General features: G+C 43.1%; 1 protein-coding gene across 50 annotated transcripts in view; it reads left to right on the plus strand.

Annotated features, from left to right (window-relative positions):
* The first annotated feature begins 5,330 nt into the window (after nucleotides 1-5,330).
* The window catches only part of STAU2 (staufen double-stranded RNA binding protein 2), a 303,762-nt gene continuing 291,548 nt past the window's right edge, over nucleotides 5,331-17,544 (plus strand). For 22 of the 50 annotated variants that reach the window (XM_086336485.1, XM_086336507.1, XM_086336506.1 and 19 more), the window contains exons 1-2: nucleotides 6,013-6,122; nucleotides 12,896-12,961. Coding sequence is in view for 9 of the 50 variants with exons in the window: in XM_086336514.1 (XP_086192640.1) it covers nucleotides 12,944-12,961 (18 nt within the window). In the remaining 41 variants the exon portion in view is untranslated. Of the gene's footprint in view, nucleotides 5,470-5,786; nucleotides 5,871-6,012; nucleotides 6,123-6,146; nucleotides 6,351-8,441; nucleotides 12,244-12,895; nucleotides 12,962-17,544 lie in introns of those variants that run through there. The other 28 variants (XM_086336523.1, XM_086336531.1, XM_086336530.1 and 25 more) reach the window with 18 other exon arrangements.

Raw genomic sequence — 17,544 nt, forward strand, 5'->3', positions numbered from 1 at the left:
TGTGTGTGTGTGTGTGTGTGTGTGTTGGAAGGCAGTTGGTAGGATGGATGTGAAACCAGACAGGACCCTGTGTGTATGTGTGGGTGTGTCTGTCAGAGGGCAGTTGGCAGGATGAATGTGAAACCAAACAGGACCCTGTGGGGCTCCTGGGCACAGAGGCCTTTCTGTGTTCCCTGCTTCTAGCTTGTAAGTAACAGGCTTCAGCTTCCATGACCTTCCCTGAGTTTCAGAGGGTAGGTTCAAACAGTTACTAATCAGGGAAAGGAGGGGAGGAGAAGACATGGGAGGAGCAGTCAAGAATCAATAATGCAGCCTTGGGAGAGAGTCTTGGTTCTGCCTCAGAGAATATATGACAATATCTTTAAACTCTTCTATAGAACTAACCCCTAAATGGGAGATACTCGATGAAGCATTGTTCATTCCAAGGAAAGTCACAGTTTGAGCATTCTGAGAACCACGGAAGCTCATTAGGAGACCACCTGAGGCCAAATTAAAGGCGTGCTTACCCCGCACATACACTGACCCTTATCAGCAACCCCACCTTTGAAGCACTGCTATAAGACTCTTCACCAAATACTCTCACCCCCCTACCCTGGTGGAAGACACAGTTTTTGAGGGCACAAGTCTGCTGTGTCCCTTTTTGCCCATGGAAGCTATAAAGCTATTATTTACTATTGCACCTCAAAATCTGTCTCTGAGATTTGATTTGCACAGCAGCTAAGTTTTCAGCATCAGAGGGTAGCACACTGGAACTTGGGTCGGTGAGGCAGACAAATCTGCTGGCCCCGTGTAGTGGCAGGGGTACAGAGTGGCAGCAGACAATTTTAATACCCTGACAGACATCACTGTCACTGGCGGCTGTAGTGCAGGAAATAGATCTTTGTCTCCCCACTGCCAAGTTCTCGACTGGGACCCCGATAATAAAAGGCAGATCAGCAAGAGAAAAGCATGCAGATTTATTGGACACAAGTTTTACACGACACAGAAGTTTTCCTAAGGCAATGAGGACTCAAAGAAACAATTAAACCTGCAAACTTTTATGCTAGGTTTGATGAACAGTGGAACGTTGGGGAAAGATGTGATGGGACAGAGGTTATGAGGTAAGGGGAGCAAACTGGCCGAAGCTGAGCAAGGCTTGTTCATGCAAGTTCCTCTCCGTGTCCTTTCATCTTTGGAAGATAAGGATGCTCTTTCCTCTGGGTATAAAGGGGGCATGTTTCACATGAGGGTTTTATGACCTGTTTCAGGGGAAGGTCAGAAAGTTTTTCCATTACATGCTGTTTCTAAAATTCCTTTAGCTTAACATACTCCTCACGCCAAGCTGCCATATTTTGGGGTTGCCCCAGGCACAGCATGAACACTGAATGAGTAAATGAAAAAATGCACCTGCCTGGTGGCTTCCCTGGTGGCTCAGACAGTCAAGAATCTGCCTGCAATGTGGGAGATCTGGGTTCAATCCCTGGGTTGGGGAGATTCCCTGGAGGAGAGCATGGCAACCCACTCCAGTTTTCTTGCCTGGAGAATCCCCAATGGACAGAGGAGCCTGGTGGGCTACAGTCTGTGGGGTCGCAAAGAGTCAGACATGACTGAGCGACTAAGCGCAACAGAGATGCTGAGAAAGGGATGGGAGAGGAAGGAGTAGCCCCTGTCCTGGGTGATGTATCCTCTTGACATTGCCAGTTGGCTTGACCCTGTCTTGACCCTGCCTCTGTCGGTCCCTCCCAGGGTCACTTTTCACCTCCTCGTTGGCCGCATGGCGCACGGCCAACTGCACGCATTCCAGAAACACAGCGTGACTCGGTGTTACAATTGCACGTTACAGCCTGGGCCTTTCCTCCAGCATCCAACCTACCCGTTTCTCTCTCCCACTGCTGCAGCTGCTGACTACCTGACTTGCCCGAAGTCTCCCCCTTGACCTGAGGCAGGGAGTGGACTAGAAAAGTTTACTAAGGCCTCTGGAACCTGGTTTTTGTAGCCTCCATCATTCAGGTGTCTTCAGTGGGCGAGGGACACGTTCAATGAGAAATCAGTCGCCATGATACACACAGACCCAGGTGTCCATGAAAAGACATTTTCAATGCCATCGTTATTTTAACACAAGAGCAAAAGAGTGAACAGACAAGGAGATATATTTCAGTGAATGTGTAGAGTTTAAATGTGACTCTAAAATTCTTTGGCAGTCTGGTCTCACCCCTTGAATCTGGGCCCTGGGACTCTTGGACCAATGGAATATGGCAGAGTTCACAGCACAGTTGTGCCAGCTGCTGAGTCCAGGCCTTAAAAGAACACGTGTCTTTGACTTCTTATTGTTTGGAACCGAGCCACTGTGCTTTGAGGAAGCCAAGCAGCTCACAGGCCACAGGTAGGTGTTCTGGCCGACAGCCTCGGATGAGGTCCCAGTAGACGGCCAGCATCAACCACAGGTGTGGCCTTACCCGGTTTGGGCTCCCAGCCTGTGAGCTGTCCTAGCTGATAACTGTGGGAGCAGTGAAATATAAAGTTATTGAGCTTTGTCCAGACTGCCTGAACTAAATAAACCTCTGTTGTTTTCAGTCACTAAATGTGGGGAGAGCTTATTTTATTCATTCATTCCTTTCCGTGCTGCATAACTTGTGGGATCTTAGTTCCCTTACCAGGGATGGAACCTGGACCCCAGCAGTGAAAGCGCCAAATCCTAACCACTGGACTACCAGGGATTTCCCTGGGGATGGTTTATTACAACTGCAATATATTACTAATTCAGAATGCAATCACAAGTACCAAAGAGATGAAAGAGTGAGAAAGTATAAATAGCTAGAATGTTTATTCTCCACCCCCCACCCCCCGCCCCGCTCCTTTATAAATGGGAAGGGAGAAAGAATAATGAAGCCTTTTGAAGAGGGGATAGGACACGAAGGAAAGATGACAAAGTGCTAAATGATACCTTTCAAAATAGACACAATTAAAAAGGGTTAGGAGAAGTAATTGAACTTATTTAAGAAGAAACACCTGCTATCCCACGCCCCTGTGTTCAGAGATGTTACACATTTTTTCTATTTCAAGAAAATTTAAATAATTACAAGCAAGGCACAAAGAAAAGTATCAGGAATTAGAGTAACAATGGTAGAATAAAGCCAGATGATAAATTCTCTCTCTGGAATTTTTTTCCCGCACTACCAGCCGATTTTCTGGTTCTCTGCATGCCAACTTAATGAGAAAAACGAAACAGTCTTTTACTATTCATACAAACATTTCTAATACTGCATATATGGATTTTCCCACGTCTGGTGTTTTCACTGTAAGCATGTTTGTCACATGCTGCCTAGTGTAGCCAAAACTAAATTAAATAAATGAAATTTTAAAAATTCATTCAATTTGGGGCTTAAATGTAACACACCCATGGTCTCTCTCCCGCCCCCTCAACATCTCTTAATTAGCAAGTGGATAACCAAAGCCTTAAAATTAATTATAAGAAAAAGTTACAGCGGAGATAAAGTTTTCAATCAACTATAACGACCTGAATAAGAGGGAATGACACTCCTGACCACTTCAGCGCCATTTCTAAAAGCATCAACTCATCCATTTATTCTGAAAGCATTTACTTCCACCTGTTGGCTGTTGGATGCTGGGACTACAAAGATGAATGAGACACAGAGCCTGGCCTTACACAAGGTACTGTTTGGCATATAGAATCAGGTTCAAAAACAATCTAATACACCTATCATGTCAGAGGAGAGAGAAGAAAAAGCTGGCCTGCTCAGAGGAGCTGCAAAATGGTCTCAAGAAGGTGATTTTGGAAGGATCTGAAGGATGACTTTTCCAATGAGTCAACTCTTCGCATGAGGTGGCCAAAGTATTGGATGGCTGGATGGCATCACTGACTCGATGCACATGAGTTTGTTTGGGTGAACCCCGGGAGTTGGTGATGGACAGGGAGGCCTGGCGTGCTGCGATTCATGGGGTCGCAAAGAGCCAGACACGACTGAGAGACTGAACTGAACTGAAGGATGACTTGCTCACAGGAGGATGGACTGCAGGGAGCGGGAGGAGCCCAGCAAAGGCACAAATGTGGGAGGCTTGTCCTTCCATATTGCTGGTATGAAGGGCATGTTCTCATTCAAAGCATTGAACAAGTATTTGAATGCTAGGCTTGAGCGCTAGAAGTCATTAACCAAGGACTAGGGCACATTTAGGGAGGATGCGCCACGTTAAGTTTGAAGGAACTGGCAGAGGTGAAAAAGAGGGAAGAAGCATAGGAAAGAGTTCTAGGAGGAAAACATGGCAGGAGATGGTGTCCTTGCACGGGAGACCTACCACAGGTCAGGCCCTGCTTTAAAGGGCTTTGTGCATACTATGACATTAAACACACGTTATAGGGCTTCCCTGGTGGTCCAGTGGTTGAGAATTCGTCTGGCAGTGCAGAGGACACTGGTTCCACCCCTGGTCTGGGAAGATCCCACATGTCGCAGAGCAAGTAAGCCCATGTGCCACAACTACTGAGCCTGTGCTCTAGAGCTGGGGTATTGCAACTATTGAGCCCACCTGCCCTAGGGCCCGTGCTCAGCAGCAGCAGAAGCCACCACAGTGAGCAGCCTGCACACAGCAATTAGAGAGTAGCACTCACTCACCGCAACTGGAGAAAAGCACATGCAGCAAGGAAGACCCAGCACAGCCAAAATAAATAAATCCTAAAAAAAAAAAAATACACATTGCTGTCTCCTGGGCAACAAAAGAATAAAACTCATCAGGTAAATAACATCCCCATGGTCTTCTACTTGGTAAGTGGATAACCTGCCCTGGTTATCTAGTTAGAATGCCGTTTCTTGTAACCTGTATGCTACACTGTCTTCCTAGCTGTTCAGAGAACTATCGGTTTTACGTGATGACTGAAAGAAATCACAGGTCTGGTAGACATGTCTCAGGCAGAGAATTGATACTGGGAGAGGAACCCTGGGAATAATAATGCAAATAGATAAGTTTGTGAAACACAGTAATAATTCTATTTTTAGACGTACTTTATTACCAGATTATTTATGGTGCCATTTACTAAATGGAGTGTTGGATTTCACGGGGCTTAACTGGGTTGAAGTTATCCAGACATCAGTAACCCACATCAAAACCAGGACGAATCAAGAAGTAATTCGAGTTTTCTGGCGTTCTCGCCTCAACAATCTAGAATCTAGGGCACTATTCTAGGATGATCCTCCTCCTTTTTGGTTCGAAAGATATATCTTTTCGTGATTTTTCTGGTCGAGGAGGCTGTCTGGCCACGCTGCGGCTCTTGGAGAGCAGGTGATTACTGATCACTAGTGTTTTCTGGGCGAGACAGTTGCGCTAACCCCCTCCCCTTCCCCCGCCCCCTCCTCCTCCCAGTCTGGAAAGGTGCAGGATCCGCTAAACCGTGCATCGCACAGCGGCGGCCGGAGCAGACGCGGGATGGTAGCGCGTCCCCAGCAGAGCAAAGGGGGGCAGCGAGAAAGCCTGGGGAAGGTACGGGCGGGGAGTCGGGGTGCAGACACCGCCGGGAAAGAGCAGAGGGTCCATTGGGCGGGGGAGGCAGTGGCCGAGTTGCAGGTGTGGACGAGGCTGCCCCAGGCCCACCCTTTGCAGCCGAGGGGGCGGGGAACCGGGCCGCGGGGGCCCGGAGACTGCGGACGGGGCGCGATCACAGGGTGCTCGCTCGCCCCCGTTTTCCAAGGACCCGGGGACGGGGCCTTCGCCCGGGGGCCCGGCCTGCCGGCGCCAGCACCGCAGCGCCCGGGACGGCCGCCACTGCGGCGCACTGCCGGCCGCCAGGGGGCGGGAGCGGAGCCTCGAACAATGGCCGCGCTCGGCCGCGGGCCGGCGAGAGGAGGAAGGGAGGGAGGGTCGGTGCCGGGCGCGCGGCGCAGGTCCGCGGGGGTTCGGGGGCGCGCGCGCGCGCGTGCCGGGCGGGCTGGGGCGCGGGAGCGGCTGCGTCGGCGGGAGCGCGCGGCGCGGGCCCGGGAGGGCGCGGCGGGAGCGCCCGAAAGGCGGGCGGAGGCGGGGGGCGGGGAACCCGAGGGGTGGAAGCCGGCGGCGGCGGCGGCGGCGGCCGAGCGGGGTCAGTTCTCTGTAGTGTTTGCCAATGTTGGAGTCGTCTGCAAAGTGTCCCCGGCGAGAAGGTAAATACCCTCGTTGGGGGCGTCCTGGAGGCCCCGACTTCCGCCCCGCCGGGGGAGGAGACAGAGGGCGCTGGGGAGCTCTGCGGGTCCGCGGCGCGCGGCGAACCCCGAGAAGAGCGGCCCCTTGGCGGCCTCCCCTCCCCCCGCGCCTTCCCTCCCTCCTCGGGCCCTCTCGGGGCGGGAGGGGGAGGGGAGGAGGATGGCGGGGGGCAGGGAGCCGGGGAGGAGGTGAATGAATTGGGGGGGGGGGGCGAATGTGGAGGGGGTGGGACGACACAGGTGTCCAGAGGGGAGGAGCCGGGAGGGAGGCGAGGAGGCCGGCACGAATGGATTGAGGGGGCCAGTGGGTGAGGGGGAGCAGGGACCCGGGAGGTGGGGGTCGTAGGGGGGCCGGGGGGGTGGGAACGGCCGGAAGAGGGGACTGCGGGAGAGGCGACAGTGCGGGAGAGGGAGGGGGAGGGTCCCTGCGGAGGGGAAGGGAGGGGAGACGGGTGGGGGGGGGTCCATCCTTGGAGTGTCTGCCAAGAAGGGGCCCGGGGGGCGCGGGAGGATCGGTGGGGCGGGGCGGGGGCGCGCGGGGGGCGGGCGGTGGTGGCTATTTCTGTATAATGGGCAAGTGATGAAGACGTAAGGCTCCGAAATGGGGAAGGTAGGTGGGGCCGAGGGGGGCAAAATGTATCCTATGATACGCAAGTTGTGCCGTGGCTCCTACGAACTACTACGGTGAGAGCTCGGCACAGAGGGGTGGTTGGCAGCTAGTGACCTTGCCGAGGTGAAGGGAGTTGAGCGGAGAGACAAAGATCGGTTACAGAATCCACCCGGAGAGGACGGAGCCTCCCGTCCTCGGGGGAGAGCCGGGCACTGTGTGGATTGGGTCCAGGGGGGTGTTCCGCAGAGGCGATCGGGGAAACGCTTCAGCTGGGATCCTTCTGGAGAGGGGGCGGGGATAATGGCCTTGGGATCTGAAAGTCCCTGAAAATATGTGCAGAATTTTGCACTTGCTGAGAATTTTCTTTGGAAAGGATCTTTACTTGGGGTGACGCGTTTCCCGCACCCCCCACCACCTTCCCCAAAAGGTTTAAATCTCCTTGGGTAGAGAAGGACCATTCAATTAGCGGAACATACTAAAGGATTTTAAGTTGGGTGATTCCTGCAGAAAAGATGAGATGATCTTTTAAAGGTGTTTAACTGTTAGCTGAAAACCTTCAATTTTAATGTTTGATTTCACGATTTTGGGGAACTTTGAGCATTAATCACTTTTTCTGATGCATCCTTATGTTTTAAGGAAGCATGATGAATATTTGAAATCAAAACTGTGATGGGCACGCGGGATAATAGTAACCTTGTAGGAGAAAAGATTGCAACATTGCTCCTGGAGGCTATTTCTTCTCTGTCCTTGCGTTCTCAAGATGATTCACACATACCACGGTGTACTGAGCTGCAGTAGGAAAAAAAAATCTTGTTTAATAAAACCATCAAAATCCAGATACTCTTGTTTTGTAATTTGGCAGGTTTTTCATTTTTCAATTTGTATTTTATTGCAAACCAGAGATAACACATACCACTTGAATTGTAAATTTGCTGCATTTTGCAGCAGGCCTACATTAAATTTGTGAAACTTAAAACAAACTATGTGATGTCTACGGTTTTATCCTAATATGTTTTCAACTCAAGGCACCGGTTGCCACATTGCATTCCATGGCAGTGTAGTTTGAAATTTATTCCTGAGTGATCATTAGTTGGTAGGACATGGTTCAGATTTCTTCACCCATCACTAAAATTTTCTTTAAAAATCTGTGATTTGTATTTGTGACAATGTTGCTGTATATTCCAGGTTTGCACTGTTAACTTCAGATAGACTGCCATGTAATTTTTAAGTTACATTTTTTTATTTGGAAATAATTTCAAGTTTACAGAAAAGTACCAATAATAAGAATAATGCAAAGAGTATTCTTGTAACCTTAACTCAGAGTCACCTGTTACCATTTTACTATTTATCATTTACTTTCTTTCTGTCACACACATAATGTTTTTTTTCCTAGACCATTTGAGGATAAGTTACATACATCATAGTTCTTTACTCTGACATAATTCAGCATGGAAGACCATGTAAATTTCACATTTTAGCTTACTTGCCATGCCTGGAATGAAATTCTAGGAAGGAGAGGCTTGGTCTGGTTTTCAACAAAGAATAAGACTATCAAAAATATCTAAGCTGATTATCAGTTATTAGTATACAAACAGTATAGAAAGTGAGGTTGAGTGGTTTTTCTGTATTAGAATCAGGTTCTGAAAGTTATAATTGGCCAATGTGTTGGGTTTTTTTTTTCTCTGTAGTTAACCTCCTCTTTACATCTATTTCTGTGTCTTCTTTTCTTTTGTATACTTTGAGCACTGGATATCGGATCATTTATGTGTATAGATCATAATAAAAGTCTAGATATTGCAAAATTGAATTTTGTTTTTATTAGACTGAATAGTGGAGAAATACACACTATAATCAAATCATATCTAGATATATTCATGCCTTTTCTAGATACTCAAAATATTAGGTATGTGTATAGAATTCATAATAATTATAATTTATATTTTTGTGTCATCGATTTTGAGTAATTCCCTGAAGTTCTATATAGGATCCTTGCCATTATTGTTTTAGAGATCAGGCCCTTTGTTACAGGAATATTTTTAAGGACTTGAGTTCTTTATAATTTAACATATAATGGAGGGAAGGGGACTTTGAACCAGACAAAACTGAGTTTTAATCCTAGTGATGTGACCATGGAGGAGTGACCCAACTTCTAGAAAAACGGAGGTATCACCTACATTCCAAGGTGATGAGGATTAAAGGAGGTAATATAAATATGGCAAAATATGGCACCTGATATTTAAAATTGGTGTCTGATAACTATTTTCTTTTTTATTTGGCTGGTAGTATGTATGTGGATGTTTTCCACTGGAATGGTTCATAGAGTGAGACTTCTCTAGAATATATCATAGATTCTTTGTTGTTATTTAGTCCCTAAGTTGTGTCTGGCTCTTGCAACCCCATGGACTGTAGCCTGATAGGCTCATCTGTCCATGGGATTCTCCAGGCAAAAACACTGACGTGGGTTGCCATGCCCTCCTCCAGGGGATTGTTCCAACCCAGGGATCAAACCCAGGTCTCCTGCATTGGCAGGTGGATTCTTTACCACTAAGCCATCTGGGAAGCCTTCATAGTCTCTAGGGCACTGTTAAAATATGTACCAAATTGTTCTGTTTTTCTTACAGAAAAATAGTTATTTGTGGTACTTTTGAAAAGAAATGAAAATGAAAAACTTTTTTTAAAACACTTTTTAAGAAGCCCATGAAAATTTTAGAGTAAGAAGCTTTGAGTTGGTATTCAGTTTTGTAGTGGCTTGGAATCTAAGAATGGGAATAGTAAATGTTTTGCTTTTCATATTGTCAGATGAGACACTGAAGTGAGGGTTGCCTGTCGGTTGTGGGATAGGTGTCAATATAAGATGTTGTATAGATATAATAATTTAATAATGCCATTTTATAAAGCAGGATTTAATTGTTGAGGATTTTATAGATTTAATTTTGCACAGCTTTCAATTAATCAGATGAGCAGAATGTGATTCATAATACACCCAGCAAGTGATAATAGCAGTACATTTCAGATTCACGATGGACCTTTAATTCTTCATGAGTGGCAGGTCCCCTCCAGGTAGTGGTGCCTTGTATCCATAAACCATCCTGCCTGTTTTCACTTAGTAGCTTGGAATCTGGAACTACATGTCCTGATGTGCCTGACAGGGTATCACTGTAGGGCAATTTTGGGACACGTGAATAGGTTTCTCTAAAAGCACATAGTTGTAATTGGAATGAAAGGTAGCTAGAAACTTTTTGACAGATGAAGGGAAGGTGGATTTTATGAAGCTGTAGGCAGTATAAAATGCTCTGCATTGTATTGATATGACTTGATATTTTTATCAGATTCTTTTAAATATAGGACAGTAGATGTGGCATGTCTTTAAAGAAGAAATGAAGTTAAAGAGATGTGCTATGGTGGGCATTCCAGATTGTCTGTGGAATAGTTGAAATCTTTATATTGGTATAAATCTAATATAACTTGTTTGTGAAAAAAACTAAGTTCAGAGTTTTTATCCTGTGACTTCCCAGAGTGCTGTTACAGACTGATAGTTTCATGTTTTAATTTATACAGATCTTTATAATTGTGAAGGAAAGGCTTACAGAATTTTTAAAATTGTATCGTCAGTTTTGAGTGAATAGGTGCTTCTGTTTTTGCTTCTTCATAAAACTGCCTTTTGTATATCGGAAGATTAGAACTTCCGCTGTATTTTATTGTGCCTTTTTCTCAGGATCAGCCACCAGTGTTGCCAAACTCTAATATTGAAGAAACACAGACAGGTCTGTAGATAAGCATTGTTAACTTGTAGAGGCATACATGAAAAACAAAATGAGATTTTTTTAACTTTGGTAAATTCTTATTAAATAATGTTAAATTCTGGGAAGTAAGGGATATTAGATCACTGAGAATGCTTTTAGTAGTTAATTCATATTTTAATGTCCAAGTGAACTTTTTTCGATTAAAAAAAGAAAATTGGTTTGGTTTGTAGTTTTACATATTGGTGGTGTATTTTAACACCATTTCACTAATGCTGTACTTTTTAATGATTTTCTCTTGAATAAAATGTAAATGTTTAAGTTTCATAATTTACCACTTTCATATTCTAGCATTAATTATTTATTAATGTTGAACAGGGAATTGATTTTTTGGGGTTTGCCTAAATATACTAGTTAACATCTAAAGCATCATAGAATTATAGAACTTTAGAGTTGACCAGGACTGTATTACTTATTGCCACATAACAAATTACACCAGAAATTAAGAATTTAAAACAGCAAATATTTATCATCCCAGTTTCTATGGGTTAGAAATCTGGGTGCAGTTTATCTGGGTGCCTGTGGCTCAAGGTCTCCTAGGAAATTGCAGGTAAGCTGTTTCTGGGGCTGTGATCTCATCTGAAAGCTTGACTAGAGGAAGATCTGCTTCTGAGTCATTCATGAGACTCTTGGCAGGACTGAGTTCTTGCAGTGTCTTGGACCAAAAGCCTCAGTTTCTTCTGGGTTGTTGGCCCAAGGTGTCCCTCAGTTCTTTGCCACGTAGGTCTGTTTACAGGACAGCTTACAACGTGGCACGGGCTTCCCACAGAGCAAACAGGTGAGAGGGAATGAGAGCAGGTGACGCGCAGGAGGGTAATGATGGTCTTTTTATAACTCAGTCTTGGAAATGGTAGTTTGTTATTGCTGCTTTCCTCTATTCATTAGAGGCTGCCTACCAGAGGACTTGCATTTACTTTTCAAAAATTAAAAAAGAAAAAAGAAAATAGAAGCAAGAGAAAGAACTCTGAAGATACACAAAGTAATTTACCAAGGCTCAAAAGGCAATCTCCTGAAGAGCTTGGATTAAAATGCAAATTCACCGGTACTCAGGCCTTGTGCTATTTCTACAACATGCAGTTCTCTTGAAAAATGTAAAAACTGACATAGATGCTGAGGTCACTATTAGATAATTGAAAACTTTCAAAGGCATTTTGAATTGACTCTAGTTTGTCATCTTGAAAAAATGGTAGTCAGAAATGTATATACATATAAACACATGTATATTCATATGGTGTCTGTATATACGTATCTCAAGAACCTTTGCTTCAGAGGGAAAGTTCAGTATTAAAATTTTTTAGTATAAAAGTTTCTACACAAGTGATTGAATTTAACTTGCTGTATATAAAAGTTGTGATAATTTTTTGGGGGGACTGTAGATAATTTTGTGTCTTAACTTCTACCATTACAAGGTCCATTTATTTATAAGTTTGGGTTTTCCTGCCCTTCTTTGCTATCTTTCTTTTTGGTCACGGGATTTGTGGGATCTTGTTTGAGCCCTGGTAGTGAAACTGTCGAACTGTGCCCCCTGCAGTGGAAGCACGGAGTCTTAACCCCTGGACTGCCAGGGAAGTCCCTGATAGCTATTTTTAAGTTACATGTAGAAGAGATTTGCCACATGAAGATAATACAGCCATCGCAAGGAGGTCAGACCCATAAGGAAACAAATCCAAATGTAAGAATGGGATGTGTCACAGTGGTGATTTTCTTTTTGAAAATGTTATATAAAACTTTAATATGCATGCAGTTTTTTGGTAATGATATTAAAGCCAGAAACAGGAAAAAACCAAAACTAGGTAGCCTTACCATGTGCTCTTTTCCACTCCACCTAAGAGAGTATGCATGTTACATCTTCAGGCTTAATTTATCTTATAGAGGATGGGAACAGAGCTGTTTAAAACCTTACTGAAGCAAGGGAAGTATATATTCAATATTAATCTGAAACTTTTAGATTGTTTTAACAGCTTCACTTTTGCTGAAATTGTTGTAGAACTCTAGAACCAGAAGAGACTTTGTTCAGCCTAGATCTGCTCCATCCAGTATGGTAGCTAGTCGACACTTGTGGTTAAGTTTAAATAACATTAAAGGAAGTTTAAAATTCACTTTCTTATTTGTTTTAGCCACATTTCAAGTGTTCAGTAGCCACATGTGGCTACCAGCTTGGACAGTGAAGATCTAGAATATGTTTATCATCATAGAAAGTTCTACGCTGATCTAGATCTGCTCCATTATATATTTGATTTTTGGTCACGAACATATGTTTAAAGTGCTAATCATTGTGATCACCAACTAAGTTGAACTTTTATTTCTTCATTTTCGTTTTCTAGTTTTTGGAGCCGTGAGGGATACAGCACTTTGGTCAATATTGTTTTAACATGCTTCAGATAAATCAGGTGAGTTTGTGTTAAGGCATGTCACTCTTATATGGTGCTTGGGCCATAAATTATAGAGCATTTTAACTCAGCTTTCCTATAACCACCACCTGACCACCAGTTTATAGAGCAGTTACATACTATATATTTGTCATAGGAAGGCTGCAGGGCAGGTTGTGTAAGAATTATAGCAGTAGTCCTGAACGCTGGTAGATTTTGAGTGTTAACAGCAGAAGGTTCGTCTGTTCTTTCTGGTGTCACATCCCTCCAGGACTTGGTGTATTCAGGAGTCATGATCTAGCTTCAGTAGGTGGCAGTTCTGCAGACTGGAAGTACTTTCAGTGACAAATCTTGTGAAGTAGTTGTATCAGTGCTTTAGAAAAAGATTGCTTTTTCTGGGGTGCTGGAGAAGGCTAAAAGGAAGTGCTCTGCTAAATAAACTATAGCATATAATGCCTTGGACTCACTGTAAGAAATAGTTTTCTTAGGTCTTGGCATTTCTCCAAGAACTTTATACATTTAATCTTACCCTTTCTGAACAAAAAAGGGTATTGTATCATAACTGTAATTTTACAAAATTACTTTATTTCACATTTGCAAATCAAGAGAGGAGTAATTAATTTCACTGCAAGAAGAAATTACATTTTTTTGTGATTTGAGGGAGTAATCCATGACCTCCCCGCTAATCCCCGCTCCATGAAGTTCACCTTGCCTAAGAAATCTCCAGTTCCTCTGCCTCACGTATCATTTCTGAGTCAATGACTTTTAAGTTTATACCTCATCGAGACCTCTTTTCTGAGCTTCAGACTTAGGGAGCAGTTACCAACTTGATCTCTTAGCTTGGATATCTTTCTGCGTCTCGGACTTAATGTGTGCCTAGGAAACAGTCTAAATGCTTCAGTGAAACTAGACTCTTTTAGGTCCTAGGTTAAGCATGGTTGTTCCTGCTTTACCTCTCCCTGGCCCTCTTCTCACTCTCCCCCCACCCACCTCTTGCCCTGTGCTTGGTTCAGTTGACTCACAGGCCTGGGATGTGCTCTCATAACACCCTGCCCTTTTATTTAATGACGCTCTGACATTTGAAATTCTGTTCAAATAGGTAATGTTAATTAACATCTGTCTTCCTTGTTACTTTGTTTACTGCTAAATCCCCAGGTCCTAGAATAGTTCTTATTGTCTGTGATATTTACGTATTTGCTGGATGAGTGGGTGAATGGTGCTAGGGTTGCCACTAAAGCAGGGAGATCTCCATCCTTGTCAACAGTAACCATAATTGTGTTGTAAGTTTTGGTATTGTATGATGCTGCTTCACGCAGATGCCATTAATGTAAATCTCTCCTTTATGCAAAGTTATCTTTGATTTTTTCCTTGAATTAGGCAGTTTTCTTGTGTAGCAAATACTGCTTTCCTCAAAGACATTACTCCACAGGCTAAAGGGAAGGTACTGTGCTTAGCGCTTCCTGTGCCTTCAGGGTTGCCGTCAAGTCCCACTGGCTGCATTGATGGCGCTTTATGGGATGTGACTTACAAACGGCGCTGTAGGTGTGAAGTTCCCCCTAAGTGACTGTATGAATACCTGCTGTTAATTATATGGGTACAGTAATTCTACCATAGATAGATAGAAATTATCATTTGTTTTATGTCAGACCACGTCATTGAAAATTATGGTTTATGGATCAGTCCTAATGAGGATTTACTAACCCTCAGTGCTGCTGGTCATGTTGAACCAGGCCTTGCAGACAAAAACTAGGCAACATTCTGCATGGCCACAGCAGTTCCCTGCACCTTGGCTAGAAATTGTCCACAGGGCCAGGAGACAGACATACTTTGCTTGTAGCAAATAAGTATTTCTCAGCTCGCTTCAGGACCCTCTCTTGTTATTGATTAAGTTTTATCGTCCCAAACTGTTCAAGTCTGAGAGAAAAAACTAACCTAATTTGGAATAGTAGAAGTTATAGAGAACATTTCCTCTTTGGCCAAACCTAAAGTCACATTGAATTTTTAAACTTACAAGTGATTTTTATGTTTTGTTATTTTCATGGTGATTGCTTTCGTATTAGAGAGAGAGTTCTCAAGATAAATGTGAAAAGATATGAAAAGGCGATTGAAGCTGGCATCTTGCAGCAGTTGAGATTTTTCACTTTGTGATTTTCAGTATTATCTTTAGGATTAGTAGATAAATTTTTATTCGGGAGGTGTTTTGTTTCTTAAAATGCCTGATTAGTACTAGCAAATTATTCCATATATGTTCCTAGAACTAATTAAAAACTAGAGTATTGAATACCGAGTTACTTGGTATCCTCTTTGATATTATATTGTCTCTAGCTGACATTATTACTAAGGAACATAGGAATGTACCATGTTCTGCTGCCATAATGATACTTCTGCCTTTAAATTGTTCTTCACAATTTTACTTTCACCTTTTAAAAGTGTGTGTTCTTATGCATGTACAACTCATGCAGAAAAATTAGGTGGTATAGATATGTAAAAAGGAAAAAAAAATCACCAGTAATTCCATTATTCTTTTACAGAAGTAATCACTGCTAACATTTTGGGGTGTATACTTCTAATTTTTTTTCTATGCAGTTATATTTTTATGTGAATATGTATTATTTTAAAAAAACTGGAATTATGTAATACATAATACTCAAGTGATTTAATCCATAGTTTGAAAGTACTAAAATTTATTTAATCAAATCCTTATTGTTGGACAGATTTTGTATTATAGTTAATGCCACCATGAGTATTTTTTTATATACACCTGTGTTCCTTTGTCCATTATTTTCTTGCAATTAATTATTAGAAATGGAAATACTATTCAAAGGAATATGCAGATTTTAAAGATATTTGATGCATAAATACCAAAAATACAAAATTATATCTATTAGAAGTTTATCAGAATGCCTGTTTCCTTATTTCTGTGACAAATTTTCTGTCTCTGTCAATCTGTCTGACAAAAAGAGATATTTTAATTTGAATTTCTATGATTTGCTTACATTCTTCTGTATTTTGGCTTTTGTGAATTGCTTATGTTTTCACTGGCATCTTTATCTTTTTATTTGTAAAAATTCTTTGGATTATATCCCCTTCAGAATTTTCTAAGTTAGTCATTAGTTTATTTATTTTTTTCATTCATTCAACAAATAACTGATGGTAACCTGTGTTTCCAGCATACTGTACTAAGAGTTTGGATCTTTCTTCCTGATGTTTCATTACTAGCCCTTAGGGCTTCCTAGTGGCTCAGATGGTAAAGAATCTGCCTGCAATGCAGAAGACCCAGGTTTGATCTGTGGGTTGGGAAGATCCCCTAGAGAAGGACATGGCAACACCCTCCAATTTTCTTGCCTGGAGAATTCCATGAACAAAGGAGCCTGGTCAGCTATAGTCCATGGGGTTGGGAAGAGTCATACACGACTAAGTGACTAACACTTTTACTTTGAGGGAAAGGAAACCATTTCAACATTAAGCTGCAGCAAATATAAATTGAGAAGCCACATGTGCTGTGAAATGATCCTTGAAAATTAGTGACTGAAATAGGGCAAATGTTTTCGGATTAGTTGGTGAGGCACACTTGATTGGGCAGTTTGTCTCAGGGGGTTGGGAAGTCTGTGTTAGGCAACTGTAGTATTGGGAGAGCCCAGCAGCAGGGATTTAATAGAAGTCTAAAGTGGTGATTCCTTCTAAAGAGGTTTGGTAGTTGCTGTTGGGAACGTGGAAACTAAGGGGAAGCTTTAAGGCCTGATTGAAGTGAAGTAGGAGAATAGGGAGGACAAAATAGAGTTTCAGTGCCAGAAAAGTTGAGAATCCTATAGAACAAGAGGGAGCCAGGTATTATAGAGAAAGAATAAAGTTGTATCAAGGTATACTGTAAAGTGTAAAGCCAGGGTTTGGTCATTAAGAAACAAAAGGTCTAAAGTTTAAGGGATAATGATAGTATCCCACAGGTCTGTTGTGAGGAATAATTGGGACAACAAAGGCCAGATGCTTAGCATTGGTCCTAGCACTCTTGTTACTTCTGTTAAAATTACTATGACTGGTATTGTTGCTATTGTTGCTCTGGAAATTGTTGGGAAAGGAGGGCAGATGTTTAAGTTGGTCATTAGAGTAAGTAATTGTTTGGGGGAGTGAAGCACTTGAATGTTTCTCAAGGCAGGTCAGCTGCAAGTGCTCTCTTCTTTCTTACCATATGCCCCAGAACTGTCCTTTTCACTTAAAAGCTGCTGGTACTTACTCTTAGTTATTTTTCTTCAAAGTCTGTCTTTGGAGTAGGGTCCACAGTCTGCCCATCCCTTTTTAAAGTCACAGGATGCAGTTTACAGTTAGGGGATTAAAAAAAGTAGTAATCACAGGGAGGATAAAATGTTTAAGAAAGATTTTGGCTTTCTGCCATGCTGGCGTAACAGGATTTGTCCTCTGGATAGCCAGCTTCCAAGATAGCCCCCAGTGATCTCTGCCACCCTTGTGTTAATGCTCTGCCAGGTCTGGCCAGTAGAATATGGTAGAAGTGATGGATCGTTTCCAGGGATGGGTTATAAAAGACCTTGTGGAAGACTTCCCTGGCAGCCCAGAGGACTGTGCTTCCACAGAGGGGGCACAAGGTCAGT

This window comes from Bos grunniens, chromosome 14, assembly GCF_055505025.1.
Source record: "Bos grunniens cultivar Pamir isolate PY7600 chromosome 14, Bosgru_T2T1.0, whole genome shotgun sequence".
Lineage (NCBI taxonomy): Eukaryota > Metazoa > Chordata > Mammalia > Artiodactyla > Bovidae > Bos > Bos grunniens.